General features: G+C 38.6%; 4 protein-coding genes across 8 annotated transcripts; 2 read left to right on the top strand and 2 right to left on the bottom strand.

The window, feature by feature from the left end:
* Positions 1–1,068: 1,068 nt before the first annotated feature.
* On the top strand, positions 1,069–3,946 carry LOC106365592 (glutamic acid-rich protein-like). Its single transcript, XM_013805023.3, has one exon. The coding sequence runs from the start codon at positions 1,245–1,247 to the stop codon at positions 3,702–3,704; it is 2,460 nt and encodes an 819-aa protein (XP_013660477.2). The 5' UTR covers positions 1,069–1,244; the 3' UTR covers positions 3,705–3,946.
* A 624-nt stretch (positions 3,947–4,570) lies between these two features.
* On the bottom strand, positions 4,571–8,367 carry LOC106365593 (protein PAT1 homolog). Its single transcript, XM_013805024.3, has 6 exons — positions 8,147–8,367; positions 7,793–7,888; positions 7,433–7,578; positions 7,302–7,358; positions 7,106–7,169; positions 4,571–6,784 (listed from the first exon to the last, which is right to left on the bottom strand). The coding sequence occupies exons 2-6, from the start codon at positions 7,824–7,826 to the stop codon at positions 4,800–4,802; spliced, it is 2,286 nt and encodes a 761-aa protein (XP_013660478.1). The 5' UTR covers positions 7,827–7,888; positions 8,147–8,367; the 3' UTR covers positions 4,571–4,799.
* Positions 8,368–9,598: 1,231 nt separating this feature from the next.
* Positions 9,599–12,949, top strand: LOC106365596 (serine/arginine-rich splicing factor SR45). Its single transcript, XM_013805027.3, has 12 exons — positions 9,599–9,882; positions 10,047–10,100; positions 10,317–10,408; positions 10,613–10,659; positions 10,744–10,824; positions 10,926–11,091; positions 11,172–11,370; positions 11,443–11,508; positions 11,636–11,749; positions 12,033–12,099; positions 12,204–12,241; positions 12,640–12,949. The coding sequence occupies exons 1-12, from the start codon at positions 9,680–9,682 to the stop codon at positions 12,707–12,709; spliced, it is 1,197 nt and encodes a 398-aa protein (XP_013660481.2). The 5' UTR covers positions 9,599–9,679; the 3' UTR covers positions 12,710–12,949.
* Positions 12,942–18,043, bottom strand: LOC106365595 (beta-amyrin synthase 1). Of its 5 annotated transcripts, none has more exons than XM_048758188.1 (18): positions 17,910–18,043; positions 17,371–17,583; positions 16,618–16,803; positions 16,426–16,515; positions 16,141–16,338; positions 15,771–15,855; positions 15,518–15,684; positions 15,264–15,455; positions 15,060–15,173; positions 14,853–14,972; positions 14,649–14,771; positions 14,453–14,551; positions 14,311–14,367; positions 14,019–14,209; positions 13,705–13,882; positions 13,542–13,622; positions 13,382–13,465; positions 12,942–13,184 (listed from the first exon to the last, which is right to left on the bottom strand). In XM_048758188.1, the coding sequence occupies exons 2-18, from the start codon at positions 17,575–17,577 to the stop codon at positions 13,083–13,085; spliced, it is 2,274 nt and encodes a 757-aa protein (XP_048614145.1). In that variant the 5' UTR covers positions 17,578–17,583; positions 17,910–18,043; the 3' UTR covers positions 12,942–13,082. The 5 variants fall into 5 exon arrangements, with proteins under 5 accessions (XP_048614145.1, XP_048614146.1, XP_048614147.1 ...); XM_048758189.1 differs by having other exon boundaries at positions 17,878–18,006; XM_048758190.1 differs by having other exon boundaries at positions 17,847–17,992.
* Between the last annotated feature and the right edge of the window lie 731 nt (positions 18,044–18,774).

Here is an 18,774-nt window from a genome sequence, read left to right as displayed (position 1 = left end):
CCCGTTCACATATCACTTTAGCGTCTACAATTGTCTTTGCTATTAAAGGCAAAACTGTCCATAATCTGTCGCTGGCCCACAACAAAGTGTGTCATATTTAAGAAATGTCTTTTGGTGTAACGGAAAGTCAAAAAGTGTCCCCGAGTGTAGTAAACTCTTAGAAAAGCTGCGAAGACAAAACAGAGATCATGAGTAACTCGAATTTGGCAGATTTTATTAGGAAATAAGACATTTAGCATCATCTGCATAACCCGAACTGTTGTTAGCTGAACCGATATAAACCCAACTCATCTGATCTATAGCGGAAAGGATTTTTTTTTGAAATTCGAAGGTATATGAATTAAGCTCGGCCCGATAACCTAAGTTTTGGTTTACTTAAGCAAAATGTCCATTAAGTACAAAGACTTCCCATCAGTGGACTGGACGGGCCCAACGCCACCGTTTCGGCTTTTCTCTATTTCTTTTTAAAGGGTTGCCAACGGCTCTCTCCTTTTATTTCGTAAGCGAAAGCCTTAACGGCTAGTTTATCTAAGGTACATACGTGTCTTCATCGAAGCCGTCCAAAATGGACAACGGTGATTCATCAACACCAATTGAACAGAATATTTTTAAAGTTGACCTCAATGTTTTGAGAAACATCAATTTCTTCTCAAATGTTTCTATATTATCCACTAAATCCAGTTTAGACAGAAACTCAAGGTATAAAAAAAAAGACTTCTCAAGGAATCAAACAGAATAAAAATGCTCGTATTCAAATCTTATTCTACACCATTAAATCCAATTTAGACACAAACTCAAGGTAAAAAAAAAGACTTCTTTCTCAAAGAATCAAACGGAATATTCAATCTTATTCTACATAGGATGATGGTAACTCATCCTTATATTGCCACTGCAAAACCCCCCACTAAAATAGTGAATCACAGAGCATATTACATTTAAAAGTTTATGGGAGATAATTGAAACTTTTGGAAAACGAAGAGGTTATGTTTAAGAAAAGGAAAACCAAGGGGTTCAATTTACAAATATAAAAACATCAAATAAATACGCCAAACGTGCAACTAGCCGTTACGATATCTCCTCACTCTGTCCTTTTAAAATTCAAAAACTGTGGATTTTTTTAAGCATCCAACGTAATCTTTCAGATTCTTGATATCTTCTTTCCTTTAACGAGCAAAAGAACTGAGATCCTCTAAATAACTCATTCCTAATTCTCCAAGGATCCCTAGCGATTTCAACCATCAATCATGGATTCTTCTTCACCTTCGATCCCTTCCCGTCCAAACCCTAAACCAAGAAACTCCGAGACAGGAGATCTGATGCGGCGGAGCTTTCGAGCCAGCCCATTTCCAGGGAAAATCACCCGGGGGGCCGAGTCTGGGGATAAAGAGAACCAGATCTCAGATGCGGTGGTCAAAGCTCCGAAGGCTTCCAAGAACTTCATGTCGCCGACGATTTCAGCTGTTTCCAAGATCAATCCGTCTCCGAGGAAGAAGATCTTGTCTGAAAAAAACGAACTGTCTCGCTCCTTCGACAAATCCCATCATCATGTGACTCAGGTTCGGTCTTCTGTCACGTTTTGTGATGTGGTTAGCTTCATTGGGGAAGAAGATAAAGATAAAGATCAGATTTTTATCGGTGAAAAGAAGGAGGAGGAGGAGGAGGAGTCTCATGACGTCACTGTTACTGATGTGGATGATTCGAGCTTCGACGTTAGCCCTCTCCCTGCTTCGGTACCGTTCACGTTCCCTGCGTTTGAGGCGAATGAAGTTGATGCGTCGGTGACGCCTTACGATCCAAAGAAGAACTACTTGTCGCCTAGGCCCCAGTTTCTCCATTATAGGCCAAATCCAAGAATCGAGTGCAAGCAGCTCGAGGAGCTTTTTACCTCTGAAAGCTCTTCTTCTGAAACTGATATGTCTGCTGAGGAGAGCCAACACGAGGAGGAAGTTGTTTCTCCGGAAAGTGTAGAAGAGGTGGCTGAGGAAATTCAACAAGTGGAGGAACTTGTACTAGCAGTAGAGGAAGTTGCTTATCAGGTAGGTGTAGTATCAGTAGAAGAAGAGGGTGAAGTAACCCTAGAGGAGAGTGATGATGAGGAGCACTTGGAAGCAGTGGAGAGTGAAGAAAAAGAAGAAGTAGTGGTTGGAGAAAGCACTGAAGAAACTCGTCAGCTTTCAAAACAATCTCGTTTCAAGACATCCAAGTTGCTTGGTTGGATGTTGGTTCTTGGTTTGGCGTACACGTTGTTGGTTTCCTCAGTGACGTTTACTCTTCCAAACATTAGTCAAGATTCACATTTCTACAAGTTTCATATCCCACCAGAGATCACAACGTCCGCAAGAGAGAGCTTTGAGCAGTTGAGTGAGAAGCTTGGGCTGTGGGCAGGATCATCACTTGTTTACATGGATAAGCTGATCTCAAGTCTACGAGAAGAAGAGGGATACGGTTCGTTTCAGTTTCATAATTTGACTGGTGTTTTGGAAGAGACAAGATTGTCTGATGCTGTTTTCCAGCCAACTAGTGGTGAAATCAGTGTTGCTGGGTCGCTAGTGGATAGCCTAGACTTGAGCTTTGAAACGGATACAGAAGAAGAGAGTGGTGTTACTCAGGAGCCTGAAGAACTGGAGAGCAGTGGTGAAATCAATCTTGAAGATGTCTACGAAGAGGATAGCAATGAACTGGAGCAAGAGAGTGAAGGAGGGGAGATCACTTTGGCCACAGTTACAGAGGTGAATGTGGGTGAAGTGTATTCAGAATCTCTTTCTGAAGAAGAAGAAGAAGAAGAGAGTGGTGGCCAAGATACTGATGGTGTTGAAGAGCAGAGAGAATATGAAGAAAAAGAAGTTTATGAGCCTGAAACTACATCAGCCCAAAACGACGAGAAGATGATGGAAGAATCTGAATCCAACGCACACCATCTTGATGATGTGGAGCCTGCTGCAATCAGTGGTCACCAGCAAGAAGACACTAGTGCATTAGCCAACTCTGACAGTGTACCAGAAGAAGGAGGTATTGGGGAAACTGGTGAAGCCAGCTTGGATGTTTCAGCAGAAACTAGTGATGTAGATGGTAATGATTTGGAAGAAGAGAGTGGGATTGGTGAAGAAGTTTCTGTTAATGCAGAAGACTGGAAGGAGATTTTGTTGAACAACCAGAAGAAGGTGATGGTCTTGGTGTCGACTGTGATGGTTATGCTTGCTGCAGCAGCTGCTTTCTTGTTAGCTAACAAGAAGGCAAAACCTGTGGTGCAAGAAGATAGTGGGCCAACAACAGTCTCTGACGCCGCTAAAGAGGTAAACGTTGAGCATGCGCCAGTAGAGAATCTGATCAAAGAAAGGTTTTCTTCGCTGAACTTCCAGGAGGAGGAAGAAGAAGAAGTTAATGATGACATGAAAAGAGAAGAGGTATCATCATCATTCCCTTCTGAGATGAGTTTCAGTTTCCACAAGGACAAGTCATTACGCAGCTGCAGCAACAGAGATGAGCTTAAGGAATATCAAAGCGGTGGAGGTAGGAAGAGTAATGACAGCGGTGAATCAATGGCTTCCTCGGCATCAGAATACTCCATAGGGGGCTCTGTTTCATACGGAAGTTTCACAACGTACGAGAAGATACAAAAGAGGAGTGGACGTAAAGAGGAAGAGATGGTAACACCAGTGAGGCGTTCAAGCAGGATCAGGAACCATCAACATTCTGGACAATGAATTTAGAAATTAGCTTTTAGACTTCATTGTGTTACTACTACTGATTTGTAGTAAAGCTTTTTCATCTCACTGAAGCTTAGTAGTATGGTGACTTTGTTGTTTGTGATCTTTTTAGCTTTTGGATGTGATTCTCTCCTTTAAAGTTTCTTGCTTTAGTATTTGTCTGACATTGTACTTCAACAGTGTGATGAGCCTCTTTTGGCCTTTTGTTTTAATAATATTGTTCGTTTTTTTTTCCTGAAGTTATTATCATCACTGTATATTGTATAAACACCAGGATTGTTAAGTTTTGCAAGAACACAACCGATTTGGTGTTCAAGTGTGAGTTGACGATGATAAATTGATTAGTTATAGCCTTATAGGTAATACAATAGCTATAACTAACAATCCAATAGCTTAAAGTACATTGGATTCATCATTTGTTCCCTTTCATTACCATATTCTACCTAAGAACTCTGCGCTTCTCAGGTTTAAGGTTACAACCTTGACTTTGTTTACAAGGAAATGGACAAGAGAATCAAATTCTCGAACAAGTTGTTCTTTAAACTTGGGTTCAAAACAAGAAACATAGCAGAAAGTAGAAATGGTGTTTATACAAACCACTAAAAAATGGGTCCTAAGTTAAGTTTACTTTTATTTTAACTCAGACTTCAACAATGAATCATTGTTCTACGAGGCTTGTTTACCAGCCTGCAATTCACCTAATAAAACGATGGTGGTACATTTGAATTGATCGAGAGGCAATACACACCACAGCCCCAAGAACACTTGGCTAGACAATCAGCCACTTTGTCGACACACATTAAAAAACAATAAAAATGAAACAAAAACCAAAGAACGGTAAGATTTTGGTCCCCAGGAAAAAATCAAATCAAAACCGTTGGACCTTCTCAGTCATCTTAAATAAAACACATCCAAACATAGAACAGTAACTGTCATTTGCTATCTTTTATGTAAAACAAGCTTTAAACCTTCCCTGTACATGCAAACTTCTCCTGTTTCTTTCACATCATTAATGTCATCAAGAAAAAAAAAAAGATAGTATCAAAGAAAGAAGAGTTCTGCTCCATGCGGAACTTTCGTTTTTTCCCACTATCATTGATTTATGACTGCGTCCGCTTTCTGGCTACCAAGCTTCAAGAACTCCACAAGTATTCTCTTTTGCTCATCACTAATGTGTGGGAAACTCGCACGTAGAAGCTCGATCGGCATTTCCCTGACAATGGCTTGTGCAGCAGCTTCAGTCATCTCCGCGCCAAAGTGTGGTGACAACTGCGAATTCAGATTCTGCATTATACTGTCGTACTTGCTGATGCAATGTTTCATCAGCAAGTTGAAGAACTCATCAAAGGACGCACGCCACAGATTCATGCCTGCGTTGTTGTAATGATTAGCACGGAGAAGCTCGGCAGCTCTGTCGAGTGCGCATTTGAGAATAACCGTAGCTTCGTCTCCCACGGGACTACCCAAGGGACGAAGCGGTGGCTGCTCAGAAGAACAAGAAACCGCTGCTAGGCACGCACTTACGGGTCCAAGATCCATGGTTTGAATGCACAAAACGATGACTTTCGCAAGTTTGATTGTAGTCTCCCTGGTTTCGGTATCTGACGACCGAGCTCCGAACAAGGACCTTAAGTGTCTGAAAATGGCCATGGAAACTATTCGCATCAGGTCGCTGTCAGGGATAAGAAGCTGGAGGTACCTTGTGAGTAGCTTCCGACCCTTTCGAAGGGAGATAATCCTCAGAAACACGAGGTTATCCTGAGATTCAATCCCATCGTTTTGCCCATTCTTGCCGAGAGGGTCAACAAGCTGCAGCGACACTGCAAGCCCATCCAACAGAGCTTGCCGCTTTTGCCTCAACTGGTTTCCACCGTCTTGGACTTGATTGAACTTTAAGAACCGGTCAATATCATCTACTTCCAGGAAGAGGTAGAGACCTTCCTCGATAGTCACCCTAGCTGCAAGCATTGGTTCTTGTTCGAGGGGCTTGACTGTATTCCTATGCTCCAGGTTACCAGATTTAGGATCCATTTCAAGCAGAGGACGAGGCCTGCGGACAGAAGAGAAAGGAACTCGACCAAGAGCGTCAACATGAAGAAACGCATGGGGCTCGTTGTTGGTACGTGCACGAGATGGAAGGTCTCTCAAATGATTCGGACAGAAGCGATGCTTCTGCTTTTCACCCTCCGGTTTCTTAGCAAGACGAGCCTGGTGGTAATAATCATCCACGTAAGGATCATTGGTAAGTGTGCCTGCAAGCTGGATTTTTAGCATGTTCTCTATTTCATCAGCTGACATGTATTTCGACCGGAAACAACTATCTCTCCTTTGAAGACCACCATCAAAACTATGTTGATGAAACCGCATGTTTTGTCTGTTCCCCTGGCCTGATCCTGGTCTTGCTTCCCTCATATCACCAAACCCAAGCATTGCATCATAACTGCCTGAGGATGAAGAACGAGAAAGGTGGGAATTAAAAACCTGAGGTTGCATTCCTGGCAAATGCCCATGAGGCTGCATCGGATGTGGTATACTATTCTGGGGAACCGGCATCTGAGGCATCCTCTGCTGTGGAGGCAACAAACCGTTTTGATGAGGTAACTGCTGTTGTGGCAACATGTTCATGATCCCAGAAGTATCCTCAGGATACATGTTTGGCCGATTCATCCATTGAGCTGGTGGGCGATTGTTCAGAGGTTGAAACTGAGGCATGTTTCCAGTGAGCTGTGGTGACCCATGATGCATGCCAACCAACCGAGGATGAGAATTTGGAAAAGGGGAGAGATTTGGGGATCCCATATGAGGCCCGCCAGAATGATATTGCTGATCTGGCGGTCTGCCACCAGATGACTTTGGCAGAAGAATAGGTTCGCTGGAAAATTGTTGCTGATGCTGGTGCGGCCGCTGGTGATGCTGTGGCTCAGGATATGATATTGCTCGGTGCAGGTTTCTTTGCTCAATAAGATCTGGAGTAGAAAAAGGCTGAGATATCCACCTTTTGTCATTGGAATCCAGTATCTGCTGGCCATACAAATTTGGCAACTCCTCCCCCTGGTTCCGTCCATCAACAAAATAATCTGGGAAGAAAGATGAATGATAAAGGGGTTAATTACAGATCTAGTGAACTGCTAACCCTAAAGCCTTAGTACAAGACACGGAAGATCCCAAGTGATGCCCAAACAACCACAATATGAATAAAGGAAAATGAGCTGGAAGCTGGAAATCTATCACACCATAAAATTCTCAAGTAATGAACACAACTAAATAGAACATCCTCTATATTCCCCATAGAGAAACTTAAGATATGCGATGAGCAAAATTGAAGCAACAAACAATGATGATATCAGTTATTCGTTCCTTGTGTAAAGAGATAATATTCAATGCACATAATAACTCACTCTGTCTTGATCCATTGTCAGCTATTGGTACCGTGCTTCTATGTCCGTCATGATCCCTATTCAGCTGTAACAGCAAAGAATAAAAATCCTCAGGTTATAAGCTTCAATAAACAAGTTCTTGCTCGAGCACAAGAAAAGAAACCACGACATGATGGGAGTAAGACAATTGATCAGGGGCCTAATAAAGCTAGCTGACCTTTGAAAATGTGCCAGCAAGATCATCAACGTCGGAGAGAGTTCTGGAAAGTTCAGTCTGCAAGTATTGGGGAGAACTGTAAGTCACACATGAAGACATGGAAGAGATAAAAAAAAAGATGGAATAATAACCTCTTCCTTATCAAAGGCGAAATCTTGTCCTATCCCAGCCAGAGGAAACTGCTCTTCTTCGTCATCCAAGCCACCAAGCTCAACCTCCTCAACAACATGGTTCCCAAAAAAGGCATACTGAGATGCATCAAAGACAGAGTTACCACCTGCACCAAGGAAATAATCAATTACATGTAATAGTTTTGCCTCTTTTTTTTTTATATATATAGTATGCAAGGACACTATATATATTTCCTAAATAAATTCATTAGGAGATGAAACTATTGCAAACCAGGTATGAACCAAACCATTGAAGATCAAACTAGATTGAGTTAACCTAATTTAAAAGAGCATACTTGAGCTAACATAAAATCAGTGAACCTGTAGAGTTATCTCCAATCTGCTTAAGATCCATAGATGATGATGAGGATTGAGGAGGCTTGTTCCAATAGTACTACTCCCACTGCTAAGACCGTTCTAAATTCACCCAAATGCAACAACAGGATTAGTATTTAAAAAGAGCAAACTTGGAATCGATTGAAAAATAAATAAATCAGAAAACCCAGATTAGACAACAAAAAAAAAGAGTGATCCGAGAAAACAAAACCCTAAAACGATGCAGCTATCTAAAAATTCAAGTTTTTTTCTCGAAATCCTGAACCCCTAAATGTATACTAGGACACTGTGAATCTCAGATGACAATCGGATTACAGCGGAAAAAGGAAGGAAACGAACCGTTCTGGAGGAGGAGGAAAGGAAATAGATTTGGCTGCCGCCTCCAGGAACGATGAGATGGCTAGAGAGAAGTTTGTGATTTGAGGGAAATGAATGAATGATAGATAAATTTGGGTTACTTTGACAAAATTGAAACCAAACAAAATTTTCTTTTAGGAGAATGAGGAGAGAGGAGTGGTGATGTGGGGTTGGGCGGTTGCCAGCTTTATCTTTTGAAAAGGATGTGTATTTTGTTTTCCTTCTTTTTTTTTTATATTCTATTTATTTATGTTTTATTGATAAGTTCTTTAACTTACGTACCGACCATAATCTTTTTTTTTTTTTTTAAATAGAAATACGATGCGGTATGGTTTTGCGACCATAGTATAAACAATTCTTGCTTAACACCATTGTTAAATCGATTAGAACATTTTTCTAACGATTAGTTGAGTATTAAATTATGAGTTGCTACTTCATAGCTTTTTTTATAGAGAAAAAAAACAAAAACAAAATTCATGAAATTAACGGCAAAACGTAGGCATGGGGCATTCAGAGTCCCAATCGGGTTTCGGTTTTGTCCAATCGGGTCTTAGTTTTTCGGGTTTATCAAAATCAGCCTATTCGGATTATATGAGTTCGATTCGGGACCGGTTCGGGTTCTCTCGGGTTCGGATCCCAATCGGTTCTTTGGTTTAAAAGTACGTAATTTGTATCTACTTTGTAACCAAAACATAAGTAAAATCGGTTCTTCGGTTTTAAAATACGTGATTTATATCTATTTGTAACCAAAACATAAGTAAAATCGATTCAAAAATAAGAAAGAAACATCAAACTCGATCATTCAAAATCAAACGAAAAGTAAACATAGTTATTGATAGAAAGAAAACCAAATAAAAGAAAGCATAAAACAAAAACCAAGTTCTCATAAAAAGAAACATTATATAATGAAAACAAACACAAAATCTAAAAACTTCAAGCTTCGACCGCCAACTTTAACCATCAACCTTAATGTAATAGATAATTATTTTAGATGTTCAATAATTTTTTGTGTATTTTAAATACATATTAGGAATTAATATCATGTTTGGTACAAGTAATTTTGGGGGATTTTGAATCTTTCGGGTTCTATCGGATACCTATTTAGGTTCAGATTCGGTTCGGATAATACACATAACCCAAAATACCATAAAACAAGATCCAATCGATATTTACATCGGGTTCAGATCGGTTTAAATTCATTTTTATCGGATCGAATTCGGTTCGAATTTTCCGGTTCAGTTTATTTGCCCATCCTGGCGAAACGAATAAAGGAAACGCAACATGCAAAAAAAGCCTAAAAGGCCATCAAAAAGTTTGTCATGGCCTTATAAGCTAAAAAAAAGCCCTTTAAAAATAATAATTACCCGCCACGTATCATCATCTCGCGGAATTTTTTAATGCTTGTAAAAAAAAAGGGGGGTAAAATTCACAGTCACTCTCTTTTCTTTTTTATCCGCTTTTAGGGTTTTGAAGCAAAGTTTCGTCGTCTTCGCGATTCTGCTCGATTGTCGCCCCATGGCGAGACCAAGTCGTGGACGTCGTTCACCTTCCGTCTCTGGGTCTTCCTCTCGTTCCACCTCCAGATCTCGTTCGAGTCTGTCCAGGTCTGTTTCGCGCTCCCGTTCCCGTTCCAGATCGCTCTCGTCTTCTTCTTCTTCTTCTCCTTCCAGGAGCGTTAGCTCTGGGAGTCGCAGTCCTCCTCCACCTCGTGGTAAAAGGTTAGGGTTGTCTTTCTAACTTTTTCTTTTTTTCCAATTTCGTTTCCTGATTGGATTCGGTATTCGTGGTGTGAAGAAGTCTGTTGCATTTATCATATATTTAATAATAATTATGTGTAAATTCTTATTCGTGTGGCGTGAATGTTGTGATCTATTCTTTGCAGTTCTGCTGGGCCTGCTAGTAGGCGAGGTCGCTCTCCTCCTCCTTCACCCTCTAGGTAAAACTCATTACTCGCTTATTATTATATTCCACTTCAGGATGTTCATATTGAACGTTAACATCTCTCTTTCTCGCTCCCTCTATTTGTACATTGAGCAGGCTTAGTTAAAAAAAATGTAATTACATTAGAGAAATGGTGGTACCGTTTCAGTATTTTAATGCTTTTATTAGATCCTCACTTTTTGATGACTTAACAATCGGATTATAATTTCAGGAAAGCTGCTGCACCTGTTCAAGAATCACTTGTTCTCCATGTTGATTCTCTCAGCAGGAATGTGAATGAAGGCCATCTCAAAGAAATATTTGGTATGTTGGTTGATCTTTCATATCCCTTGTTCCTACATGATAACTGAGTTCAACCTCAACCTAAAAACCAGTCGTTACTGTCGTGGACCATCGCTGGCATTATTGCTATTGAATTTTGTTTTCTGCTGCTGACCAATTTGCATGGCTACATGCTAAATCTCCTCACTGTGTGTTAGTAATGGGTTTTATTTCTCGTATTTGTAGGCAACTTTGGTGAAGTTGTACATGTGGAGCTTGCCATGGATCGGGCTGTAAGCTGCTATTTCGATGTTCTCTGTTATTTCCTGGCATTACTTGTTAAGAAATCTGTTCATAACTCTTTTGCATATTAACAGGTTAATCTTCCAAAAGGGTATGCTTATGTTGAGTTCAAGGCAAGAGAGGATGCTGAGAAAGCTCAGCTGTTTATGGATGGTGTATGTCTTTTTCCAAATATGTAATGCACTATGTTGTTTAGTACTTAACATATTGGCTGAAAAGATTTATGCTTGTCTTTTTTCTTGTTTATTTAACGCAGGGTCAGATTGATGGAAATGTTGTCAAAGCAAAGTTCACACTACCACCGCGTCAGAAATTATCCCCACCCCCTAAACCTGTCTCAAGTGCACCAAAAAGAGAGGCTCCAAAATCTGATAGTGCCGGTGCTGACATTGAGAAAGATGGGCCCAGGCGCCCAAGAGAGAGTACGTCTTTGTTTATATTTTTGTTATTGTTGTAACATATGTTTTGATTGTGTCAATGATTTTCATCAATATGTGATTAGCTTCTCCGCAACGGAAACCAGTACTTTCTCCAAGAAGGCGATCACCTCTGCCTAGGAGAGGTGCATCACCTAGGAGATTACCTGATTCTCCCCCTCGTCGAAGGCCAAGCTCTCCTATCCGCCGTCGTGGTGATACACCACCTAGACGCAGGGCTGCATCGCCGTCTTCCCCTCCAAGACGGCGTAGATCTCCTCCAAGGTCAGCTGTTTGCACCATTTTTTTTTCTGTGTCTATTTTAGAATCAATGGCTCATCTTTTATGTATCAACAGGGGCTCCCCTAGAAGAATCCGTGGCAGCCCTGTTCGCAGACGGTCTCCTCCTCCTCTAAGACGAAGGTAAGTCTATTCATAATTACAAAAATTATTCCCCTAGTGTTTGGACGATAGGAACTACTGCTTTGTAGGCTGGTTCATTGGAGCTAGAAAAGGTGTCAGTTTTGTAATTATATTGAATTGGTTTCAGGTCACCTCCAAGGAGACTACGCAGTCCTCTAAGAAGATCTCCAATCCGCAGACGTAGCCGATCCCCAGTTCGTAGACCTGTTCGCTATCGTTCAAGGTCCATTTCACCCCGCAGGTATGTTTAAACCCATTAAGAATGTGTTTTGGGCCACCTCTGACATCTCCTAGATTTTATTTCGTTGCAGTTGCGTAGATGAGATAGTACCTATGATGATATGCGTCGTGACATGTCTTTTGCGCTTGTTTTTTCCTAGCATACTTCAAGTTCCTACTTTGTGTTATCCTTGCATGTAGTTTTGTGACATTGATTCCTGTACACATATATACCTAATATGATAAGTTAAATAGATCTATGTGGAGTATGCTATTAGTGTAATTGTGTCTTTCTTTATAAGCAGGGGACGAGGTCCAGCTGGGAGACGTGGGAGGTCATCTTCATACTCTAGTTCGCCAAGTCCCAGAAGGGTAAGGGCTTGTTGCAGATACTTTTTAGCTATAAAATGTTGATGCCTTGTTGAGTAGTGTTTTTATTTTATTTTTTGTCTTGTGTGCGTAATTGAAACTCACAGGTTCCTAGGAAGATTTCAAGGAGCCGCAGTCCTAGAAGGTAAACACTTTCTTTGCTGAACACTAGTCCTCACTCCTCATCTTAACTGGAAACACTTTATGTTGGCAGAATGCATTAGTAGAAAAATGCTCACTGTTTAGATGTGTAGTAAAGTCGATCGATATCATGATGAAAGACACACAGTAAACGTTTGGAGCGGACACTAGTTATTGAGCTCCACGTGATTGATATGTTAACGTGAAATAATATGTTCGCACTAGTTATATCAAAGACAATATGTGCAGTGCTTAACAGTGGTGATCATCTTTGATGTGATTGATAATGAGACTGATGAAACAAAGTCAAAAGGAATTGTTACAAATAATGTTCAAATGTTATAGCTCTCAGATTCTAAACACGGAGAATGAGTTTGTTGTTGTTGGCTGTTAAATGTGTAGGCCACTGAGAGGGAAAAGAAGCAGCAGTAACAGTAGCAGCAGCAGCTCACCGCCTCCTCGCAAAACATAATGTAATAAAAGTAGTTTTTAAAGAAGAACTTGTCTTTCAGCACCTTCCCCATCGCCCATTCAACAGTGTTTACCAGTGTGACCGAACGAGAGTTGTGGCTTTTGTAGTGTTTGGATGTTTTAAGATTCTTTTGTGTATCGCCCAATATCTATCTAAGTTGGGTTTTAGTATCTTATCTTATGAGTACTATGGACTCTAATTTTTCTCACTCCCGTAAAAAAGCGAAGACGACTTCTTGAATATAGTTTTATTCATGGTACAGTCCAATCGAAAGAGACCAAAAGAAAAGGGTGTGACAACATACATGACCGGGTAACTATGTGATCTATGTGAAAGAATGTGTATAACTAAAAATCTTGAGTAGCTGCAAAAGCTAAATAACTTTGCGGTACTCTGCAAGCGCCCATATAGGGAAGATGTTTCTGTAGGTGACATAGTTTAGAAAACAATTCTTCATGAACACTCCTGTCATTTCCTGCACACAAGCAACAACATATGTTATTATAATAATACATCAAGTAAAAATCATTTCTTTGGTCCTTATGATATTTTGGATGTAGAGAAAGAGAGAGAGAGAGAGAGAGAGAGAGAGAGAGAGAGAGAGAGAGAGAGAGAGAGAGAGAGAGAGAGAGAGAGAGAGAGAGAGAGAGAGAGAGAGAGATCATAGAGTACCTGTTGGGGATAATCTCCGTTTTCCAACTGCGAATTGATGATAAGTTTCGCTGCACGGTGAAGAGGCAATGGATCTCTCTCAGCCTGTTAACAAAACATATTAAAACATGACGTACCTTTTTATAAATAAATAATTTGAATCAGAACTGGTTTGACAAACCTGTCCCGTTTTAATTAGACCCATCAATGCCCAAGCGGTTTGCACCAGGTTTGATCTTCCTCCTTCTAACTCTATGTATCTCTGCATTATCCAACAAGATTCAAGACTCTGTTGCTTAAAGCACTTTCTAAAACGTTGAAAAGATTATAAAAGAGACATTAACCTTTTCAGAGCAAGACAAATAGCTTTCTCCCCAACCTCCACTGCTGTTTTGTTTCTTGAGAAGGAAGCCAACACCTTCACGCATAGCCAAACAGTTTTCATACGTTTTACCAACTGATGCTAAGCCTTCAAGAGCAAACCATGTTGCATATGTGTAGCAAACTCCCCAGCTTCCGTACCTGCCAATAAGAAAATGAGATACTTGTCCTGATCATGCTTTTGGCCTTAAAATTTTCTTTTTTTTTTTTTTTTTTTTTTGGAACAAGCTTTTGGCCTTAGATATACACTCTTTTTTTAAGTTTAATGGGACCGTACCATGAACCATCTGCTTCTTGTGTGTTTTCTATAAATTGCACCGCCTTTTCAATGGTTCTATCAATCTCTCTGGTCCTGTGATCTGGATATAGTTTCTTGAACATGATCAATGCTTGGATAACCGATGAAGTACATTCCACGTACTCACGCTCGATAACAAGATCAGCTAGCATCTCTGTAGGGTTGAACAACTGGAACACATATTTACAAAAAAAAGATATGGGTTTAGTCTGATGATAAAAAAACTCTTAATATTAATTGGATACAATAAAGTAGAACACTGAGTTCTTACTTCTAACCATCCATATCCACGGGCAGGTTCCCATGCTGTCATACCTCCATTTTCACTCTACAAACAAAGCAATGGTCACAAGAGTTTGATTTCATTTGTCATTTTAGCATAAAACATTTGTCTTAGGGATTGATATTCTCACCTGGTAAGATAGTAAGAGATTCACAGAATCGTATAGCTGCTCAGGTTCCATTTTTGGGCCAACAACGTCAGGTGGCATCTTGGAGAGTAGAAGACAACACTATGAAACCACCAAGATGTGTGTTAATTGAGACAAAACATTATCCTTAATTAGAACAACAACAACAACAGCTAAGTTGTGTTTTGTGATTGATTACTTTAAATGCTTCGGCTGAACAATCTGAAACATTCCATCCCTGATCTCGATCAGAGAAAGTCCATCCTCCTTTGGATATGTGTCGGTTCATCTTCTTGAAATCTCCCGAAGGGTTTTCTCTGATCTTCAAAAGTTCTTTGACTCAGGAATAAACACACATATATATATATTCAACTAACTATATAGAGCACGATAATGAAGTTACCTGAGATCTCTTAATGAAATCATGTCCTTTCTTGAGTACATCAGCAGTTTCATCAGAGAGGTTACTAGCAAGTAAAGCTTGAATCGCAAGTGATGTGTCCCAAAGTTGACTTCCAAAACTCTGCATCATAAATGCTTGGAACTCAAGTAACCTAGTGATTGAGCGTATACATATATAGGTTAGAACTATATATTATTAAGACTTTACCTGAACTTTCATCCCATCTTCAGCAATCCAAAAATAATCTGGTACTCTAGCTAGATGCTTCTTGAAATATTCTCCGTTTGGATCTTCAACCCAACAAGCAAGTACGCACATTGCCTGTTTTTAGTCAGATCATACATATTCTTAAATATCATTCTTGTCATGTCTTATAAGCTTTTGTTTAAAGGACTACTCAATGTGTTTCACCTTCCCAGCGCATCCAATGTTGATATACCGGCTGTTTTCATCTTCATAGTGTATGTACTCCATCGCTACCCTAAGAGCCTTTTCTCTCACAAGCTTGTTCAGTGGCCAACGTGTAAGCAAAGGCTCCCCGAAAACGTGAAGACTGTCCCATACCAAGTCTTGAATAGAAGGATGTGGATAATACATGTCTTCCTACATGGTACAACATAAGAATCTTATAGAAGACAAACAAACAAAACAAAGTCTGAACTAACCTTTGCGTATAGACTTCTTGCTCTATTCCAATTGATTTCTTCATAAGATTGTAGGTAGAGTTCTTCTCTAAGTTCTAGAATAAGAGGTGTTATTGGACCAACAAATCTCTTCCCATAAAAGTAAGACGTGACCAAGTACACCAGCCGGCAAAAGCATGTAGTTTTCCCTGTTGTTATTATTGTTTTCTTACTTCAAAAACATCATATCACACAACAAAAGAAATTACTCCAAGATTTTACAAAAATAACAAACCAAGATGTATTGGAAGCCAAGAAGGTAGGAGCCAGATCTCTGGAGGCATTGGGTTGGTTCCATTCCAATCATAGATTCCAAGTATCTACACAGACAAATACAATATAATGGATATAAATAAACACAACTACCTTTTTGAATATATATATATATATATATATATATATATATATTTTTTTTTTTATGTGCATGGTCAGTTCTCAGCCACATGAAACATTCGTCCTAGTCTCCAAATTTTAAATAACTATTATTATACATATATTTGCATGGCCTCTAAATTACCAATAAATTTTTTGTTGAAATTAACCTAAAATGTTTATGGCTCACTAAATCTTAGATCCGGTCATGCTTATGTTTCTGAAAATCTTACCGAGAGCCAAGACTTTCCCCAAGAAGGTATGTAAGTCACACCACCTCGATCAAGAATCCATTGCCTGGCTCGCTTGCAGGCATTTCTTGGTCCTCCATCTGGACCTTCTCCAAGAATACGCAAACATATGTAGTTCAGTGCGGTGCAAAACATACCGCTCTTGCCTTCTATATGTAATCCCCATCCACCATCTTCATTCTGAGAAGCAAAACATAACACAAGAGGTTAATATGAGATCAGTGTTTCGAGGTCCTTTTACTCAGGCAGACTAGTGCAACACTGTACCTGGTGACAATATATATATCGAAGCATCTCTTTACGATGCTCTTTAGTGAATATCTCATCAAGATGTCCTGTGATATAGAAACAGAACACCTTGCAACAACAACAACAAAAAAAAACACCCTATTCAATTTCTTTTCTTTCACTAAACCCTTACTTGTAGTCCAAGAAAGGCTCTCTGGCATAAAAACTTACCATCACAGGAACATAGAAGAGTGGACCTGTGATTTCAGCTGGCCAGTGGCCGTCGCTACTTTGCAACGCCGAGAAATAGTCAACGGATCTTCGCAATGCATTGGTCGCTGCTTCTTTCGTGATTCTCTCGGCATCGTCGACTTTCACCGGCGGGATTATTTGCTCGAACTTCTTCTCCTTGAGGAACTAATATGGTATCATTATGTTTAAATGCTGCTGATTAACAAATGTTTAACCTAATTGGTCAGTCTTTCTAATATACATATAATTAATATAATTTAGACCAAATCATTATTTTGGATAATTTTTATTAATTTTACAATTAAGCTAGTATAATTAACCGGACATATATAATTGTTCTAATATCCTCCCATATCTGACCGTAATTTTAAAATAAATAATAATGAAAAATTGCATTATTCTTACAATTTTGCCACCTTGACCTACTAATAGATTTTTCCAAAATTATATATTGAAATCAGATTATAAATCTATATTCTTGTCTTCTTGAAATTCTTCATATATATATTCATATATATATCTTACCCAGATCAAAATAGAGTTTTTTTTATAAAAGATCGAAATAGTTTAAAAAGATCGAAATAAAATCTACAACTCAAATATATTCGGACTAAATATTGAATTTGAATCAAATAAAATAAAATTAATGTTTTAGAATAAATTTGTAAAAAATAAGGAAAAATATGTATGTTGTATTGAACAATAATAACGTTGATAATAAGGAAAACGTACCTGCATGCGCCACAAAAGATCATTGCAAGCTTTAACCTGATGGCGACTATCGTGAAAACTCCGGCGAGTCTCCTCAACCGCCGCTCGTTCCTCCGACGTGCCGGCATGTGGATCAAACTCCCATATTTGCCGACCAGCGAAGCTGTTAGTGCTCTTCAAATACGGATCATCTTTTCCTCTTCCTTCTCCTATCTTCAACCTCCACATTTTCCACTTTAAACAGCAGGAAGAAATGTATTATATATTCACATGGGATTGTATATTTTAAAAAGGTTATAACTACATAAAATACGAAGACAGTAATCCTAACTTTATATGTAAATAATTGCACCAATGGATCATACTTAGCTTTTGCAGTAAGATGATATATATATAATACACTAAGCACACAGAGTCAGAAGAATGATCTACATATTATATGAAATAATTTCATCATCGTACTATAAGTTTTTTTTTTTTTGAAAAAATCATCGTACTATAAGTTACAGGGAAGTTATATGTATCTACTCGAGAGAGGATGTGAATATGAGAGATGTTACAAGTGGTGCGTTGGTATCGTTCTCCGATGAAGACTTAGGATGATAGCTTTGGAATGAAGTAAATGATACTACGAGGCGTTTTGGTGGTATATATACATAATTCACAAGAGCTGATCCCGAAAATTATTATATACTACTTATGTAAAGGGTGGACCTAGGTGAGAATTAGGTGGAGCAAGTGCCACATACAAAATTTGAAATTTTCATTTAAGTTTATTGAATGGAAGATCTCAAATGGTTTTATCTCCAATGCTTCATGCACTTTTGGTTTGAGAAAGTTGTTATTTGATACAATTTTAAGTTCATCAATTATACTATTAAATAGTAATAGATCTTATTATATACTTGAATACAACTCTTTTTAATAAAATTTCCAGTTATATGTATGTAATTTAACTTACCAATCAGTTATAAATGAAACAAAATTTTATACAATGTTAATTTATAAAATGTAAAATATTACTAGATTAATATATGTGAAAAATATATCATTCAAGAAGATTTTTTTTTGGTTATGTATATATAATAATAGATATCTGCGACCTACTTGCAACAAGTGTTATTAACAAAAGTTTAATTCTATTTACTGGAATAGTTAAAATTGAGTTATACTTTAGAATGATCTACTTATCAACTATGATAAAAATTTGGATTAATACGCAATTATATAAAAATAGTAATTTTACCATTTTTAAATAAATTTATGTAAAATTGTTTCAAAACTTTTTTAAACTTTTTTATGTATTTTATTAGTTGATAATAAATAATTTTAAAAATGTTTGATTTATTGAATTGTTATTAGTTTTGAGTGATTTAAACTAGTTAATCATAAACTGATGTATCTATAATTAAATTTTAATATATT

The sequence above is a fragment of the Brassica napus genome, chromosome C5 (genome assembly GCF_020379485.1).
Source record: "Brassica napus cultivar Da-Ae chromosome C5, Da-Ae, whole genome shotgun sequence".
In the NCBI taxonomy this organism is placed as follows: domain Eukaryota; kingdom Viridiplantae; phylum Streptophyta; class Magnoliopsida; order Brassicales; family Brassicaceae; genus Brassica; species Brassica napus.
Note: the sequence above shows the minus strand (reverse complement) of the source record. Positions and strands in the feature narration are given on the sequence as shown.